Source organism: Microtus pennsylvanicus, chromosome 3 (genome assembly GCF_037038515.1).
Source record: "Microtus pennsylvanicus isolate mMicPen1 chromosome 3, mMicPen1.hap1, whole genome shotgun sequence".
NCBI classification, from domain to species: domain Eukaryota; kingdom Metazoa; phylum Chordata; class Mammalia; order Rodentia; family Cricetidae; genus Microtus; species Microtus pennsylvanicus.
In genome coordinates, this window is record NC_134581.1 from 128,830,760 (window position 1) to 128,848,077 (window position 17,318).

General features: G+C 42.3%; 1 protein-coding gene across 1 annotated transcript in view; it reads right to left on the reverse strand.

Moving 5' to 3' along the window:
* Positions 1–273: 273 nt before the first annotated feature.
* Ugcg (UDP-glucose ceramide glucosyltransferase) overlaps positions 274–17,318 on the reverse strand; it is a 32,919-nt gene continuing 15,874 nt past the window's right edge. Inside the window, exons 2-9 of the mRNA XM_075967118.1 lie at positions 14,468–14,609; positions 11,921–12,023; positions 10,398–10,499; positions 8,368–8,480; positions 5,687–5,865; positions 4,618–4,704; positions 3,570–3,759; positions 274–2,781 (exon numbers count right to left, since the gene is read on the reverse strand). Of these exons, the coding sequence (XP_075823233.1) occupies positions 2,611–2,781; positions 3,570–3,759; positions 4,618–4,704; positions 5,687–5,865; positions 8,368–8,480; positions 10,398–10,499; positions 11,921–12,023; positions 14,468–14,609 (1,087 nt within the window). The 3' untranslated portion in view covers positions 274–2,610. The remainder of the gene's footprint in view (positions 2,782–3,569; positions 3,760–4,617; positions 4,705–5,686; positions 5,866–8,367; positions 8,481–10,397; positions 10,500–11,920; positions 12,024–14,467; positions 14,610–17,318) is intronic.

Consider the following 17,318-nt stretch of genomic DNA (forward strand, 5'->3'; position numbering starts at 1 on the left):
ACCCACGATGATTAATGCAAGTGTGTGGACAGGGCACGGGTACTCTGTGTTCTCCGGCCCAGTGTAGCCCAAACGAAAGGAAGACTTGAGAATGAATGAGAACATGTGTGAGACAGACCGCGTGCGATCGCTCATCAAGAGCAGAGCGGAAAGGGAGTGAATCAAGCCACGCTGCTGCTTATGTTGATTGTATTCAAATTTTTATTTTCTGAACAAAAAAAACTTGAGACAATGATTTTAAATAATAAAACATGATATATTCTAGACACTTAATTGTTTTTTTAAAAAGACAGTTTATTATAAATTTGGACTCCTACAGTTCTGCTGTGATACTTCAACATTTACAGTATTTCTTACTATTTTATCTTCACTCCAAACTTGCTAAACAAAGAGTTTCTCTCTGTGTACTGACGCCCCACTTAAGGAAATACTCCATGACCACAGAAAACATACATACAGAACATTTTTTTAAATATTTACAGAACACAAGAAGTTTGTCCAGCCATTTGGATTTTGTTTCTTTGCCCATACTGAGATCAACAAAAAAGCTAAGTAGTCAGCAAGATTTCACTTCAGCAGTGCAAAGGGTGGCATCTACCAAACTCCACTATTCTGACCGACAAACGGCAAACATGCTCAGCGAAACTCAACTCACGAAAGAGCGATAAAAAAATAATAAACACACAGTGGGTCATAACCAGACTTGTTTTCAATGCGCGACTTTCCTCGGGGGAATATACCCATTTCACAGAAGGAAAAAAAGAGAGGAATATGCATCCAAGCCTTTGTTCATAAAGAAAATGCCCTTCAAACAAATTCATCATAAGGCAAGAGAGGAGTGAGGCCAGGAGGAAGAGGGAAGGGAGGATAAGAGTTTGGCCCAGGAAGATGGAGGTGTGGTGTGAATTTATAGTACATACACACTTACAGATATATTGCAATTTAGACCGTGTGTATAGTCATTAGGCTCAGTAGGATGAAGTGTCTCTATAAAAAGGAAGTTATTGCTAACAGGCTACACGCTATGCGCGGACACGGAAGCCACTGTAACATAGGACATGAAGTTGCTACAATGCTGGTGTCAGCAGCAGCAGGCATCAGATGGACAACTTGCCACCAAATTCTGAGGGAGAAGCAAAACACCACCTAAAAAAGACAGGGGAAAAAGGCCGATGCACTGTCCCTTACATTTTTGCTTATTTTAAACAAAAGTCCAGTTCACCACAAGTTAAGCACAGGCTGACAAGCAAGTTTAGCTGAGTGACGGAAAGAGGAGAGTCAAGTCCGGCATGCATTTACAACTAGGCTGACCTAGTCTATGGTCATACAAACTGAATACAAAAATTCAATTTAAATAAGACTAGACTATTATAGTAAAAAAAGGGAAAAAAACACCAACCCCCCCCCCCAAAAAAAAACCAAATAAACAACATACACACACACAGTAGACTCGGTTAGATACTACTGATTTTAAGAGAGAACCTCATCAAGTCCTCTTAATTCTCTACTGTAATTTATTTACTGATAGCTAGAATATCATCTACTGACTTAAAAAAGATATTAAATACCTGTATCATGAAATTACATTCTTATTAACAATACAGACATACTGGGTAAGAAAATAGCTCCTGTGAACCGTGTCTGAAATGCATTTCCTTACAACTATCAAAACATCCACTCACACTAAAACAAGAGCACCCCCACCCCCCCACCCTGACAAAAGCTAAGGAAAGACGGGGCAGGCCGGGCGAGGAGCAGGGAAGGAAAGACTCAGCTCTCCTGATTACAGCACAGTGATTAACATGGTTCAGGACAGAGCCAACGACAGTTGGTCCCAAAGATGCCTTCAATTCATGGTTATGATTAAAAACCAATCTCAGCCACTTTTGGTTCATTGCAGTGAGACAAAAAAAAAAAATTCTCACAGATTCATATAAATACTAGACTCCAGCTCTTTTATTATTATTATTATTATTACTTTTTAAACTTTTCCATTCGTTTTTGCAAGGCCTAGCTACCGTGTTACAACTTCTAACGTCTATTTGCTCTGCAACAACTACAAGAGGTAGGCATAAAGCATGAAACAGTTTCTCAGTCGGCGCCTCCTTGTGAGACGTCTTTACTTCACACGGGGAGGCCGTGACCTGTCCCCTTCTCTCAGAGCTGCTACTGTCTTGCCTGTACAGATCATGGAGTGAGTGCACTCAGCAAGAAACTTTCCCTGTTGGAGGATACTGTCATCGTGTCTGCTGCAGAGCAGTCTTGTGTGTGTGTTTATATAGATATAGATATAGATATAGATATATATATTCATGTTTAAAAAAATAAACACAATGACAAAAAAAACAACAAACAAAAAAACAAACCCAGTTTCCTAGAACCAATTGTCTTGATTCTCTACTTTCACAAAATATCCTATTAGCCAAGACTACAGACCGGTTTTGTCGTTTTTCCTTTTCACAGATGCGAGTGCCATGCAAATAAATTAAAGAGCAGAGACCACAACATACATGTGATACAACTACTGAAGGTAGATCCTTAAAAGCATTTCTATAAACATAATTTATAATACTTCTGTTCCATCCTCTGTGCACAGTCACGAAGCTCTCGCTACACATCGAGGATTTCCTCTGCTGTTCCTCCACAACGCAACCTGTAGCGACCAGTTCTCCAGCTTATAGTAGGGTCCCATAATGCCGACAAGAAAATGTATATTGTCATGGACTCACGGATGAACCAAGCCACAGCATAATCAAGTTTTGAAAAACACAGTGTGCCACCCTAAGAATTAAAAATAAAAGTTGATTTATTTACTGTCAAACTAAACACATTGAAAGAATAGAATTCGAGGCCAGTGAGGCGGCTCAGCAAGGAAAAACACTTGCTGCCAAAGCCCGATAGCCTGAATTCAATCCCCAAAACCTACCTGGTAGAAGGGAAGAAAAGCCGCACACAGGAGCAAGGATCACGCGCGTGTGTGCACTCACACAGACACCACACACACACACACACACACACACACACACACACACACGTGCGCGCACACACGTGCACTGAGAAAGAAGAATGAGATCCTAGTACCCCTCTCTTGGCAGCATTGAACTTGAAGGAGTCTCCTTGGGTGACATAAATTGCCTTGCAATATAGTCTAAAAAATGTTCATTATTAGTAAAAGCAGCATTAAAATAACTGCAGTCTTGGCTTGAATATTTGCTTCACATCATTTTTCTGAACTAACTGTAAGTTTCAAATTTTGCTTAATTTAATTTTTTTTTTGTTTTTTTGAGACAGGGTTTCTCTGTAGCTTTGAAGCCTGTCCTAGAACTAGCTCTTGTCGACCAGGCTTGGCCTTGAACTCAGAGATCCAACTGCCTCTGCCTCCCAAGTGCTGGAATTAAAGGCATGTGCCACTACTGCCTGGCCCAAATTTTGCTTAATTTTATATCTATATTTTACTCTTTAGTGTTAAGCTAAAAAACGACTCAAACTTTCTCCAACCTTTTCTAAATTAAAATAGTTTTAGTTCCTCAGCAAATTACTGCAAGCCCTTTCTTGGTATATCTACATACCTGGACACCCCTGAGCTGAATGTAGTCAAATATAAACCATGCCAGGCAATGACACATGAAGAAGACCATGATATCCCATCTGAACACATGGTGGGCTGCCCACCCGATAATTAAACTGGCAACAAAGCATTCTGAAATTGGCTCACAAATTATTGTAGCAGGAAGCATGTTAATTCTCAATTTGGTCCACCTGAAAGAAAGAAACAAACAAAAACAGGATTTTCTTTAAGATATCAGCCTGGTTACAAAAGTTTACAAAAGTAACCAACTGACCCCCAAAACTGCAACCCCACTGCCCAGACCCCCCAAACCACTCCCGCACAGATGATCAACTTCTAACCTTGTCACAGAAAGACACACACACAGAGATACACACTATTTCATTTTTACAATCGGGTCTCTCCCATAGCCCAGGTTGGCCTCAAATTCCCTAGTTAGTTAGGGATGACCTTCAGCTCCTGATCCTCTGCGCCTGTTACCCAAGTGTTGGGATTACAGGCACACCACCACTCCCAGCGTATGCCATGCTGGGGATGAAACCCAGGGCTTTCTGCATGCTAGGAAAGCAGTCTGTAAACTTAGCTACACCCCCTGCCTTCCCTTTCCAGACTCTCTCTCTCTGCTGGAGAGACAGTCATGGGTGCTGGGAAACAAACTCACATTTTTGGTTGTGAGCTTAGCCTTTAACAGCTGAGCCATCTCTCCAGCCCTCAGATTTGCTTTTACGAGTCTCTTTTCTAAATAAAAATGGCCATTTATTCATTTACATGATCTATTCTCTGACAAATGCAGAGCTTAGTTTCAACATCTTTTGGTTTTTAAAAGAACATCTCAGTATTATTAAGAAAATATATTTAGGCATTCAGTTTCTCTTAATACAAACTCATAGAGATTCACCTGCCTCTGACTCCCAAGTGCTGGGATTAAAGGTGTGCACCACAATGCCTGGCCCTGGATGGGATTTTAAAGCATGTCATATACACCGCGTAGCATATCACACACACACATTCCTTTTAACAAAGTATAAAATGTTAGTTTACTGGTTTACCTGATCATTCTGGACTGAAATTGAGAAATGGAGTACGAACCAGAGTTTTGCATGGCAACTTGAGTAGACATTGCAAACCTCCAACCTCTGAAAATGAAGACAATGATAATATGATCTATGCTGACGGACACATTCAAGCCTGACTGGTTCTGCATTCATTAGTCACTGTCAGAGTAAGCAGCTGCTGGTATTCAGGACAAGCTCGGTCCCTAAAGATGAACAACCTGACGCTATGGCTGCTTCTGCACAACTGCAATACCCCACAATGGTATCACATTTTGGCCAGAAGGAACTACATTTTCTAGGTTTATAGTTCAAGAAACTTAAACGTGGCCGTTTTCAAAGTACTTGGTGAGAAGAGTTTGCACTCACGTTTTGTCTTCGATTACCCCCCTGTGTGTGCTCATTCAACAAGAAAAGTAACCAAGTGGCATTGTGTCTCAGCTGGAGACACTAGGTGATCGTGAACTTCATGAGGAAGAGCTTCAAGGAATATATTCATCAAAACAAGCAAACAAACTTTTTTTTTAAACTAAGAGATCATACAAAGCATTGATCTCCTTTAAACCAAACATATTCTCTGTGACAGAGAAATGCTAAGTTGTGAGGAGGCTTATTGATGAAGCATGAAACAGTACGCTAAGAAATTTCAAAGTTTGGGTCTCTCTCTCTCTCTCTCTCTCTCTCTCTGTAGTCCAAGCTGGCCTTGAACTCACAGCAATTCACCTGCCTCTGCCTTCCACGTTGGGCCACCACTGCCAAGCAGAAAGTTCATTTTCAAGTGATACCAAGAACTTTAACTTCTCTAAAACGCATAGGAATTCCTACCTGCATTCTCTCAAAAGCCTATGTTAGCCCTTTCACAGGAAGCAGTTGGGGGAAATGGGGAAAGGCACTTGCTCATTATTCTTACCTAAGAATACAGAATACGAACGCTCTACCAGAATGACTGGCTTTTGTATTCATTGAAAAATAATAAAATAGCCGGAATCCAGGATTGGAACAGAAAGAACAGAAAGAATAAGCCAATACAATAAGCTAGCTACTAAAAGGAACTCAGTTATCTCACCGGTCAGCTATTGCTTTGGCCATGAAGTAATCCTCAGCGATGTACTGAGCAAAGGCGATCAGCCCTCCTGCCTGATCCAGCACGTCCTTCCTCATTAGACAAGACATTCCCGTCACACATTTGAAGCCAGTTACATTGGCAGAGATATAGGATCTTGGGTGTGAAGTTCCAAAATATACCTGCCCAAGAAAACACAGACATAATCGATTAGGTTTTCATGTTAAAAGTATGGGTGCTTTTAAACTTTTCCTAATGCTTTCTGCCAAATATGACTGCATATCCTAAAATGCTCACACCAGATCCCTGGATAAAAACGCACGACTGTAGTCCAGGCAGTTAGCCATTTATTCAGCTGACCGCTCACGCTGTCATCATTACCAAGAAACATTTACCTCTAAAGTACACTTGGGTAAATATTATCTTTTCTAAACTTGATAGGTTAAAAATCCAAATAAAATGGAATTTGGATATAAAAATAAAAGTAAATATCAATCTATGTATAAAATATCACGAAATAATATCTCCTGATTTTATAATATTTAATGGCACGTGTGTGTGTGAGAGAGCAAGCATATTATACATATACACAGATGATGTATAGGTGTATCAATGTTCATGATAATTCTATTTCTTCTTAAAGCTATTTTTAATTCTGTATATTCATGTAAGTCTGCAGGGGGTAATGTGCACCTGAATGCAGGTTCTGTGGAAGTTGGAGGATCACAACCCTCAGGGGATGGGAGTTCTAGGACACTGTGAGCTGCCTACCTTGGGTGCTAAGATCCCAATTCTGGTCATCTGCTAGAACAGTACTTACTCTGAACTGCTGAGCCATCTCTCCAGCCCCTAATCTCCGACTGCTCTTTCTCTATAACACTTTGAAGCCCTGAGATACGCAAGTTGACACACCAACAGTGGAACTGACTGCCACCACCCTACTTGTGGGACATAAATCCCTATTTATTATTTATATATGCTGCCTTTTCTCATCAGCTCCAAGTGCAGAGCAGAAGGCTTTCTTTTTATTTTTTCAAGACAGGGCTTCTCTGTATAGCCCTGGCTGTCCTGTCCTGGAACTTGCTCTCAAGTTGGCCTCACACTCAGAGCTCTGCCTGCCTCTGCCTCCCGAGCGCTGGGATGTGCACCCACCACCACCACAGTGGGCTTTCTTAATGGCGGTTTTTGAGTGCAGAACAACAGGATTTTACAAGGCAGCTAAGACTATGATTCCTGCTAGCTACGCCCAATTCAGACGCCCACGCCCTTGAAGCAATGGTACTTCTGTGACTTCTAAGACCAAAAGTGTCCATCTCAACCCATACTTAGGCAGTTAACTGAGGTCAAATCACGAGGGGAGACTAGAGGTTGGGTTTAAGATTTCTTTATCACCTAGGAAGAATCTTCCGGTTGGATCTCCATTCATTATAAGCATAGCAGACTCGGTGCGTTTCACTGACATAAACATCTATGTGGACATTTCTAAAGTAAAAGGACCAATAGTATTTTATTTTAAGACAGCTACCTGAAGTTCATTTTATCAGTCAAAAACTAAGATTTTAAGACAACAATTTCTGGCAGAAAGAGAAATATTTCCCAAGTCAGTGTTAAGAGAGAGACCATGGGACTTGGGAAATGGCTCATTTGGCAAAGTAAGGGCCACGTCAACATGATGACCTCAGTTACAGACCCAGCATACACATAAAAACAGCTAGATGTGGTATGCACCTATAATCCCAGTCTTGTGGGAACTGCTGCTGGGGGGGGGGTGTCCCTGGGGCTTTCGGCCACTCTGTTCAGTCAAACTGGGAAGCTCCAGGTTCAGTGAGAGACCATGTCTCAAAAAATCAGGTAGCAAGTATCTGAGGATGAAACCTGATATTGACCTTGAACACCTGATATTGACCTTGAACACCCCCCCCCAAACACACCTGAACATGCATGCAAATGCATAAGAGAGTCAGAAAGAGAGTTAGAGAGAGATCAAACTACCAAAGGTCAAATCAAAGCTCTCATAAAGTGCCTTTCCCTTTTCAGACTTGTGGGGATTAGAAAAATCAAGCGAACGTAAGATGTGCTGAAGAGGAAGTGGATAAACATCAAAACCGAAACCGGAGTCTTCTCCCCGGGACACAAAGACAAGTCTTGCATCCTGTTTAATAGTTGTAGGAAGAAGTAGATCCGGCAGATTCAGAGTCAGCCGATAAAAATGTCCTTTGTGAAGCTTTAATATGGGCAAAGCTCATGATGTGGAAAATAATACATAAACTGCGTCTAGAGTACACTCTCAACCACCGTTTTTAAAGGGCACACAAGAAAAACAAAAGTAAAAACCACCACCAATGCCCCAAATGGCCAAATGAAACTAAACCTTAATTGCTGTAATTAGTGTGTGTGGGGGGGTGTTTCTGTGTCTCCACAATTTATCATTCCCTACATGATGAAAGAAGAAAGAAGGAGAAGAAGGAGGAGGAGGAAAACATGCTTTTCAAGACATTTATTTTAAAAGGAAATCAAAGGGTTTTTCTTTTTTTAAAAAAACACAGACTTGCAAGGACAATGTTTTCTTTAGGGGGAAAACAGGACAGCCCGTCCTGTCAGGGTGAGGTTCCCAGGGACCTGAGAACTTGCCCCACCTGACAGAGACCAATGAGCTGGCGTCACAACTTATACACTGTACTTACCTGCTCTAATGTGGCTGCAAAGCCCTGTCTGTCCGCTACGTACGGCAGCCCATGAACCAAGCCCACTTTCTCTGTCATCTGATTGACCATGTCAGTTAATGTGTCTGGAATGACTGAAATTTAGGGGGGAAAGGGTGGGGAGAGGGACGGGAACAAAACAAAACACAACTCTTTAGTAAAATGTCCATTAATGCAATATATTTTGAATTGCTAGTAAACTACAATAAAAATATGTTCATTTGACCATTTGAATTTAATAGATAGCAATCATTTATTCTGAGAACATAAAACTTCAAAAAGCTACACATTTTTAGCCTGAGCGGTTGAGATAATATGTGCCAGCGGCAGTCTTTGTTTTCTTTGAAAGAACATTACTAAGCTTAATCAGTGGAGTTTATGGAAATCAATAGTCTAGAACCACCATCCAAAACTCAAAATGAGGATGGTTCAGAGACAGAATGTAGTTCAGCTGGCAGTGACCTCAGAGGCCTGAGAACTTCCTCCCTAATGAGGTGCCAGCCTCTATGTCAGAACCTCCACACTGGAATAAAGACATTGTCCTATAGGCAAGAGCAGGCCAAAGGACCTCTGGTCTTCCACAGACTCCTCAACCACAGGAGTGAGCCTACCTTCTCAGTGGGAGTAATAAGCACCTGATTGAGTTGGGAAGGCATGACAAGTGTGAATTAAAATTAATATAACCTAAATTAACAAACATGAATATTGAACATGAATTTGGGCCATGAATCCCGATTTCTAACATTCCTCATTAATTTGTAAGGTTACTGAATGTTAATTTTTAAATTTATATCTTAAGGCAATGAAAAATTTGAACCGATGTCTAACCTTCAAATGGCAAACACCTCAAATCCTACATACCTGTTTTTATTTCCTTCTATTTGTTAAGAATTAAACCTATGGTATAAAACAAACAAGTTGTGTCTGTGTCTTAAGATACCCATATGGCAATAGAGTTTCATGACGCAGGCTTGTAGTCCTGGCTGCTCAGGAGGCTGCAGCCAGACAAAGACCCCGACTTAGGGGTAGGCTGGGCTGTGGCTACAGTCTGGTGGGACAGAGCGCTTGCTGGTCATGAATGACATCTTGTGTTCAATCCACTGCACCTCAAGAAACAAAAATCCCTCCCTATTTTAGGTAATGGTTCTCAACCAGGACGATTCCTTACAAGTGACATTTGGAGAGTTGAGAAGGGGGAAGGGAGCTAGTGGCAGCCAGCGGGTGAAGGTCAGGCATGTTGGCAACATTTCCTCCAGGACAGCCAGGATGACAAACTCTTTAGGCCACTAGATCACTATGAGGACAAGGAACTCAACCTAACAAAAATGCCATAGAGCTTAATACAAATGTTTACACCTATAAGTCCTGCTCGATATGTAAAAGGCTTTTTGTAACAGGTACGGCGGCTCATACCTGTAACTCCAGCAGTCTAAAGGGATAGGCAAATAGCCACAGGTTCAAGGTCAGCCCAGTCTGTGTAGTGAATCCCAAGGCTGCATAATGAGACTCTGTCTCAACAGGTCTCAAAAATAACCATTTAAAAAAACCAAACCAAACCAAACAAACAAAAAAACCGTCTTGCTAAAGTTTAAATAAGTTTTAAAAAAGACACAAATGCCTTTAAATAAATTTATATATTTTTGGGAATATGAGCTCATTGATCTGACTCTTTGGGTAAAATAGTGTATTATAGAATAAAACAGAGTATTAGAGTGTCCACCAAAGAATAAATGTTACACCAGAGGAAGGCTGTAGACGGGATGACGGATCATCACGACTTTCTCAATGGGTGAAATTTTCGAAATGCAAATGTTTTACTACATGTAGCATCTAGGTTAGGTTAATAAAAGTTAAAATCTGAGTGACTAAAACTTACATAATACCATAAATAATGACGTAAATTATCACGCAAACCAAAAATTGATAAATAATATATTTTCAAAATGTTTTTGGTATTTTACGATCAAGTAAACAGATCAAGTAAACAGTTTTATAAAATAAGAAAATCTTACCTCTTATTCCACTATCACAAATCCATATGAGATCATATTTTGCAACTTCATATCCTGGCATCAAATTATTAATTTTAGGATTAATGCCAACCTTTTTGCCACCTAAAAATGCAAAAGTACAATAACAACAGATTTATATAATGCTGAAAAGATACATGATGGAGAAAGAAAAGGTACTACCGTATTTCATAATTTAAACATTTTTAATTTTTAAATATTCCCAATTACTCATAATAAATCTGTAAAAATTACTTATTCACAAGAGGAGAATTGACTTTCTCTTTGACAATCCAGTCTGTTTTCTATTTGCAAATTCTTCCCTGCCACTATGAGCTGACAACACTGTGGACAACATATGATGCTGTAACAGCATGGGGGAGACTCCTCGTCACACATCAGTGGTAAGAACACATGCTCACTAATTTGATCAAGCCATTCCACAGTATATACATATTTCAAAACTTCATGCTATACATTATTATAAACACATGCATTTTATCTAGTGGTAGGAAATAACTGAAAACAAAACAAACAAAACCCCACAGGACTCATTTGAAGTTATAGTAGTTATGACAATGTAGAGAAACTGACCATCATTAGTACACCCCTAACCATTATATAAAGAAAAAGCTATCACTGAAAACACCTTAGAAACAAAAAGAATATGGGCAATACAGGAGGGACACCAAAAACTAAGGATCACGAGAAGGTGTATGGAAACCTCATACCATAGAAGTTGGATGAAAGAAATCGAAATGGGATCAGCAAATAACGGGAGAGAAAAAGCTCCAACTGGACATTTTTCTCTAGCAAATGAACCCTCCAGTGCTGGGAATAGGCTACAATTGATCAAGTTGTTGGCCAAAGGGGTCCCTTAAAATCCTCCAGGGACCCCAGGCTATCACCGAGGCCATTGGTTGCTTCCCACAGACTGACGGTAAGGCCCCACTGCTGGAGACAACACCTATAGAACTCACTAAACATGGAGAAATCGAGCTGGTGACCACTAGAGCCTTCACCCCTACTGGCTAGTGCTCATGGGACTGGAAGGCGCTCCACACACCTGCCTGTAGGACACGCTGGTACAACAGACGCACACAAGTGTGAGCGTAACTGATTATATGTGGATCTGATTATAACTAAGGTCCACTCCATGAGATGGAAACCTGCCCGACACTGCTGGAATGGCCAGGAGCCCGAGACTAGATAGATACTAGACTGAGGGACAAGCCAAAATAGAAAAAAGGAAAAAAGATTTCAGCAAAAAACAAAACAAAACAACAAATACTCACACCTGATTATTGAGCACGATATTATTTGTATGTCATTTGGTAACCAAGACTTTTTTCCCCATAACTCCCCTTGAATTAACAGAATTATCTTTCCCCTCCCCCGAGGAAACACACTTACAGCAAGCATGCTATCTACCTTACTGAGCGCCTAATCTAGAGTCTACTGCAAAGAAGATTCCTGACATTTAAAACTACCAAAGCAAAACATCTAGCATGAACCCTGGTACTTACCTATAAATAATCTAGCATCAACATTTGGGTATTTTCCAAGGAGTTTCTTACATACATCGATGGCTGGATCGTCATGATCTTGTACACAAAGGAGTACTTCATACTAGTCAAAAGAAGGAACTAACATTGATTAACCTCGTACAAAAAGCCCTCACTATGAACGTTTCTAGATTGATCAAAAACCGTGAAAAAAGAAGCAACTGTGTACATCGAGTTTACAAGTTTAGGGAGGAATCCTAAGGGTGCAGATGCTCAGGGTGAGTGTCGCTTGGGTGGAGACGGTTTCTCCAGGCCAAGGAGCTGTCTGTCAGCAACAGGAAGAGCCTGGCAGTGCCCGAGGTTGATGGTTGTCATTCCCTGACAGGCCCCACCCCAATGACAACCTGCATATCAAGCTTGTTCATGACCTGCACCACTGAACGTACACGCGGTGCTTGTAAGACGGCCGGGAGTGTAAAAACCTACACTGAGAGGAAGCGAAGCCCAGAGCCCTCCCCATTCTCCAGAATCTGTGTCCTAGAATGCAGTTTCACTTCCTGAAGGTGCTACAAATTACAAATAAAGCCCCATAAAGGACAAAATGTCATTACATTTTTTTTAAATCTATTTGGCTGTTTACATTTTTTTTTAAGATCAAATAGAATTTGACTGAACATTTACTCCCCTGAAAGGCATACTTCACGGACCTCATAAGCATGAAAACGCCCAGAATTTCATTTTGCTCAACGCTATTTAGTTGGAGCGGCAATTGTGAAGGCTCGAATGGCCCTAGCACAGCTGTCCTGTCACAGAGACTCACTCGAGCCACGGGAAAGCCCGTCCTGTTTACTTCTTTATAAGTATATAAATGCAGGAAGCGGAAACAAAATACTCATAATGCCTTCAGCATACACTTCACCTCACCAGAAACTGGCAGGAAAGCTTTGGCCAGGAAAGTGGGAGAAGATGGGGGAAGACAAGGAATGCATCCCTCATGATGTCCACCTCTTTCTACAAATTCTATCCAATAATATGTGCTTCATGATGATTGATCAAAAGTGCTCCTCAAGAAGGGTTAACCCAACCATTAGTCATCTGGCCTCAAAAGGCCGGGTGAAAGTCTGAGAGCAAAGGTGGCCATTCCTACCACACCCCTGAAACTTCCCAGAGGGCCGAGGCTACAAGCTTCCTGCGCTCTGAACACACTCGGTGGAGAAAGACTGTGTCCTTAATAATGAAGATTAAAAGGCTACGTGACTTTTTAAAGGGCAAAACCCAACAGCTAGCTTTCTTCCTAACGAGCTGCTCAGACAGGCTCACCCGGAAGAATCCCTTGCTGTGCTCTCCCATCTGTGCAGCTCCACAGGTATGAATAAGCTGAGCGAAGAGAGTGCTTCAAGCAGCGACTCTACCAGATGCTAAGTAATGGGAAAAGGCTTTCACCCTCAGTCCTAAATATGCTTTAATACGTGAATTGATTATGTTGTATATCAAGCAAAATAATATATTTTCCCTCCACCTGCTTCATATAGCCTACACTAGCCTCAAACTCCCTATGTACCAGGGACTATGGCTTATCCCTGTATCCACACCTAGTTTATGCAGCACTGCTGATGGAGCTTAGAGATTCAAACGATGGAGCCCAGAGCCAGGCAAGTGCACACAGACACACACATCTTGAGCAATTATTTTTAAGAATGTTATACTCGAGGGTTTACAGAAAATTTTATGTTTGGGTTACAAATATAGACTATACCCCTCCTGCACATGAACTTAAGACTCCGAGTCCCTAGAACAGCTGCTGGCACAGAACAGGAGACAAGTGCACTTGTGAACTCATTTGGGAAACTGAGGGAAACAGCACAGACAAGAGAGGTTTTTAAAGAAACCACCTCTAAATTCAACACTTTGAAAGGCAATATCAAATATGTTATCTGTGCTCAAGAACTAGATGGCTTGTGCTATACTTAACCACACTGTTAAAGTTTCCAAAGGAAAATACTGACAGAACACGCCTCCCTCAGATGCAGGCATCTTACCGATTCCTCTGACTTTCTACTTCAGAAAGTAAACTACATGAGACTAGAAACTGCCTCTGGTGTGTGCTGTTCCTCATTTCATACTGAAGATTACCACAGCTTCACCTTCCACCAAGTTAAATGACAAGGAGACTACAGAACATGAAAAGGGCCACATGGAGCTAGTTCTCTGAGCTCTGAGGTGGGACGGTGGCAGAAAAGCCACAGTGTGAGGTTACATTCCACATCCAAAGCACGCGGATTCTAAGACAGATGCTAAGGTTTGCTTATAATCCACAAAATACATTTTTTTTCCATTCACAAGAATAAACTTCTCTTTGCATTCACTTAAAGAATATAGGCTTGAAAACCTTCCAACTTCCTTATTGCAAGCAAACTTACTTTAATTTTACGTACACTCAACATCAGTACTTCTGCCTTATATGCAGTGTTAAAATTCCCAATGTTTCCGATGAGGAAACTAAAAAAACCAAAAACCAAACCCACAGTCTAGACCATCTCTCATGGGGACAGCAAGCACCACACTTACTTTGGGATAATCCAGTTCGAAAAATGTCTCCAAGTTGTTGATTAGGTTAGGATCCACCCCCTTCAGCGGTTTCAGAAGAGAGACACCAGGGAGCTTGCTATACGGTTGTTTGTCTGTTGCCTTCTTGTTGAGGTGTAACCGGCTAAAAAGAACAGAAACAACACGAGTTATTCCTAGAGAATGTGTTGGTGTGAAATCAAAAGAAAGCACCCACAACACTGAGATCATTAAACAGGATTTTCCTCTCCTTTCTTTTTCTTTTGAAGCAGCATTAGGGTTAAATATTTTAATAAAGGCTTTAATAAAAGCACAAAGGCCAAGAGAAAGCGAGGCAGGCAGAACAAAGGAAGACACCTCCAGAAGGATTGATTGGTCTGGGCACCTCAAGGAGAGGTGATTTTGCTTCTAGGTTTTTGTCTATGTGCGTGTGTTTTAAAGACAGGGTCTCATATAGCCAAGGATACTCTTGAACCTCCCAGTTTATGGGCTCAAACCCAGGGCTTCACACAAGCTGGCCAAACCCTCTACAACTGTGCCACAGCCCAGGACTAAGAGGGGAATTTTCAAACTGACATCTTTCTGAGGAGACCCGAAAATGAAGAGAAGATGAACAAAATAAGCTTCCAGGGTAGGAAAATTAGCAGGAAGCAGAATGGATGATCCAATGAAGACCGGTACACAGATGCACCCTGCGTGTTTGCTTCTCAGGGCTATGCCCCAGTGCTTAGCAACTGTGGGGTCCCAGAGAGGCATTCAGTGGATGCATACTGACTTGGAAGATAGCTTAGCGGGTGAGATGTCTGCTGTGCAAGCTCGAGGCCCTGAATTCAGATCCCCTCTAGACAACATGACTGCCCTACCTCTCAGACTGCCAGAAGTAACCAGAGAGTTACCGAAGTAGGGAAGGCTGTGGATGTGCCAGAAGGCTACGGAAGTGTGGTAAGCATACTCTGAGCATGTACTATAGAGCAGCAGCAGGCAGGCTGCACAGAAGCGAGAGAGCAAGGCGAACGGAACGAATGCCTAATGGCAAGAAGCTCAGGCTGGCAGGGTAGAAAAGAAAGTAGAAGGAAGGAAAAAGAAGAAAACAAAAAACAACTCAGATCAAAAAACTTGTCTGAGAGACACCAGAAGATACACCAGAAGATACACCAGCACCGCCAGTTCACAGAGAAGAGACACCAGAAGATACACCAGAAGATACACCAGCACCACCAGTTCACAGAGAAGAGACACCAGAAGATACACCAGAAGATACACCAGCACCACCAGTTCACAGAGAAGAGACACCAGAAGATACACCAGAAGAGACACCAGCACCACCAGTTCACAGAGAAGAGACACCAGAAGAGACACCAGCACCACCAGTTCACAGAGAAGAGACACCAGAAGATACACCAGAAGAGACACCAGCACCACCAGTTCACAGAGAAGAGACACCAGAAGAGACACCAGCACCACCAGTTCACAGAGAAGAGACACCAGAAGATACACCAGAAGAGACACCAGCACCACCAGTTCACAGAGAAGAGACACCAGCACCACCAGTTCACAGAGAAGAGACACCAGAAGAGACACCAGCACCACCAGTTCACAGAGAAGAGACACCAGAAGAGACACCAGCACCACCAGTTCACAGAGAAGAGACACCAGAAGAGACACCAGCACCACCAGTTCACAGAGAAGAGACACCAGAAGATACACCAGCACCACCAGTTCACAGAGAAGAGACACCAGCACCACCAGTTCACAGAGAAGCTGGCTCTGTTCACATCACTGGTCCATGCCAAAGACAATACAGCTCCTCATGAGGGGCGCCCAGCCAAGTGGAGAAGAGGACATGCCCCGGCCTCCCTCTGCACTTCTCAGCCAGTCACCAGGCAGTTGGCAGTAATTAGACGTGGGAGCACTCATGGGTCCAGCTACAAGGTGTCCTGGGACCCGGATGTCTCCACGCTTTCATATCTCTGCAATCAATGGCATCTTAGAATTGCTCCAGCCAGACGGCAGTCCTGCCAGGAGCATGAAGACTAACTGAGACCTAGCAGACCACAGCCCCATTAAAACCATCACATCTTCAACTCAAAGAACTGTGCTACCGATACCACAAATGCACGGACGATGTGGGGTGCACCAGAGCTGTGCCCGGTGCACACCAGGCAGCTTGGGCTCGCAGAGGAAGGCAGAGGGCACTGCAGCAAACGCCTACAGTTTTACAAACGACCACGGAAACATCTTTGAAGAAGAAACTAGGTTGCTGACAATAGGAAAATGTAAATCAACACGTTTCAGGAGTAGGAGTAGTGTCAGCCTCTGAGCCACGACACCAAACGCTAGGAACCGTTGGAGCACCATCCAAGTGTGGACTGTTCACAGCAGCTGCTTTACTGCTTTGCCAGGAGAAGAACTGAGAGAAGGTTTTCAGAAAACTTAAAATGTAGCTATCTGACACTACCATACACCTGGGCAGTAATCAGCTATTTCTTTTTCTTAGTAGTTGGCAAGATGTCAAGCTAGAGCACACTGAAAACACGGGTCTTCAGGGTTCACCTGCAGCGTTAAAGGAAGCAAATCCAGGATCTAACACCAATGGCCACACACACACAAACACATCTTCCCATTTCTAACAAAACGGCAGACCAGACAGGTGTCTGCAAAAACCCATCCTGGTGAAAGGGCGTCTGGATGGTGGGCGTGAAAACAAAGTTCACCTTGCACACTTTAGCCACCTGAATCTGCAACGTGGTATCACAAACCTGCATCCCGAAAAATACTGAGGGTCTCATAAAAGTTTTCCTGTCACCCCCACCCATCCCATCCAGTCACACATGTCCACAGCTTGCCAGTCACT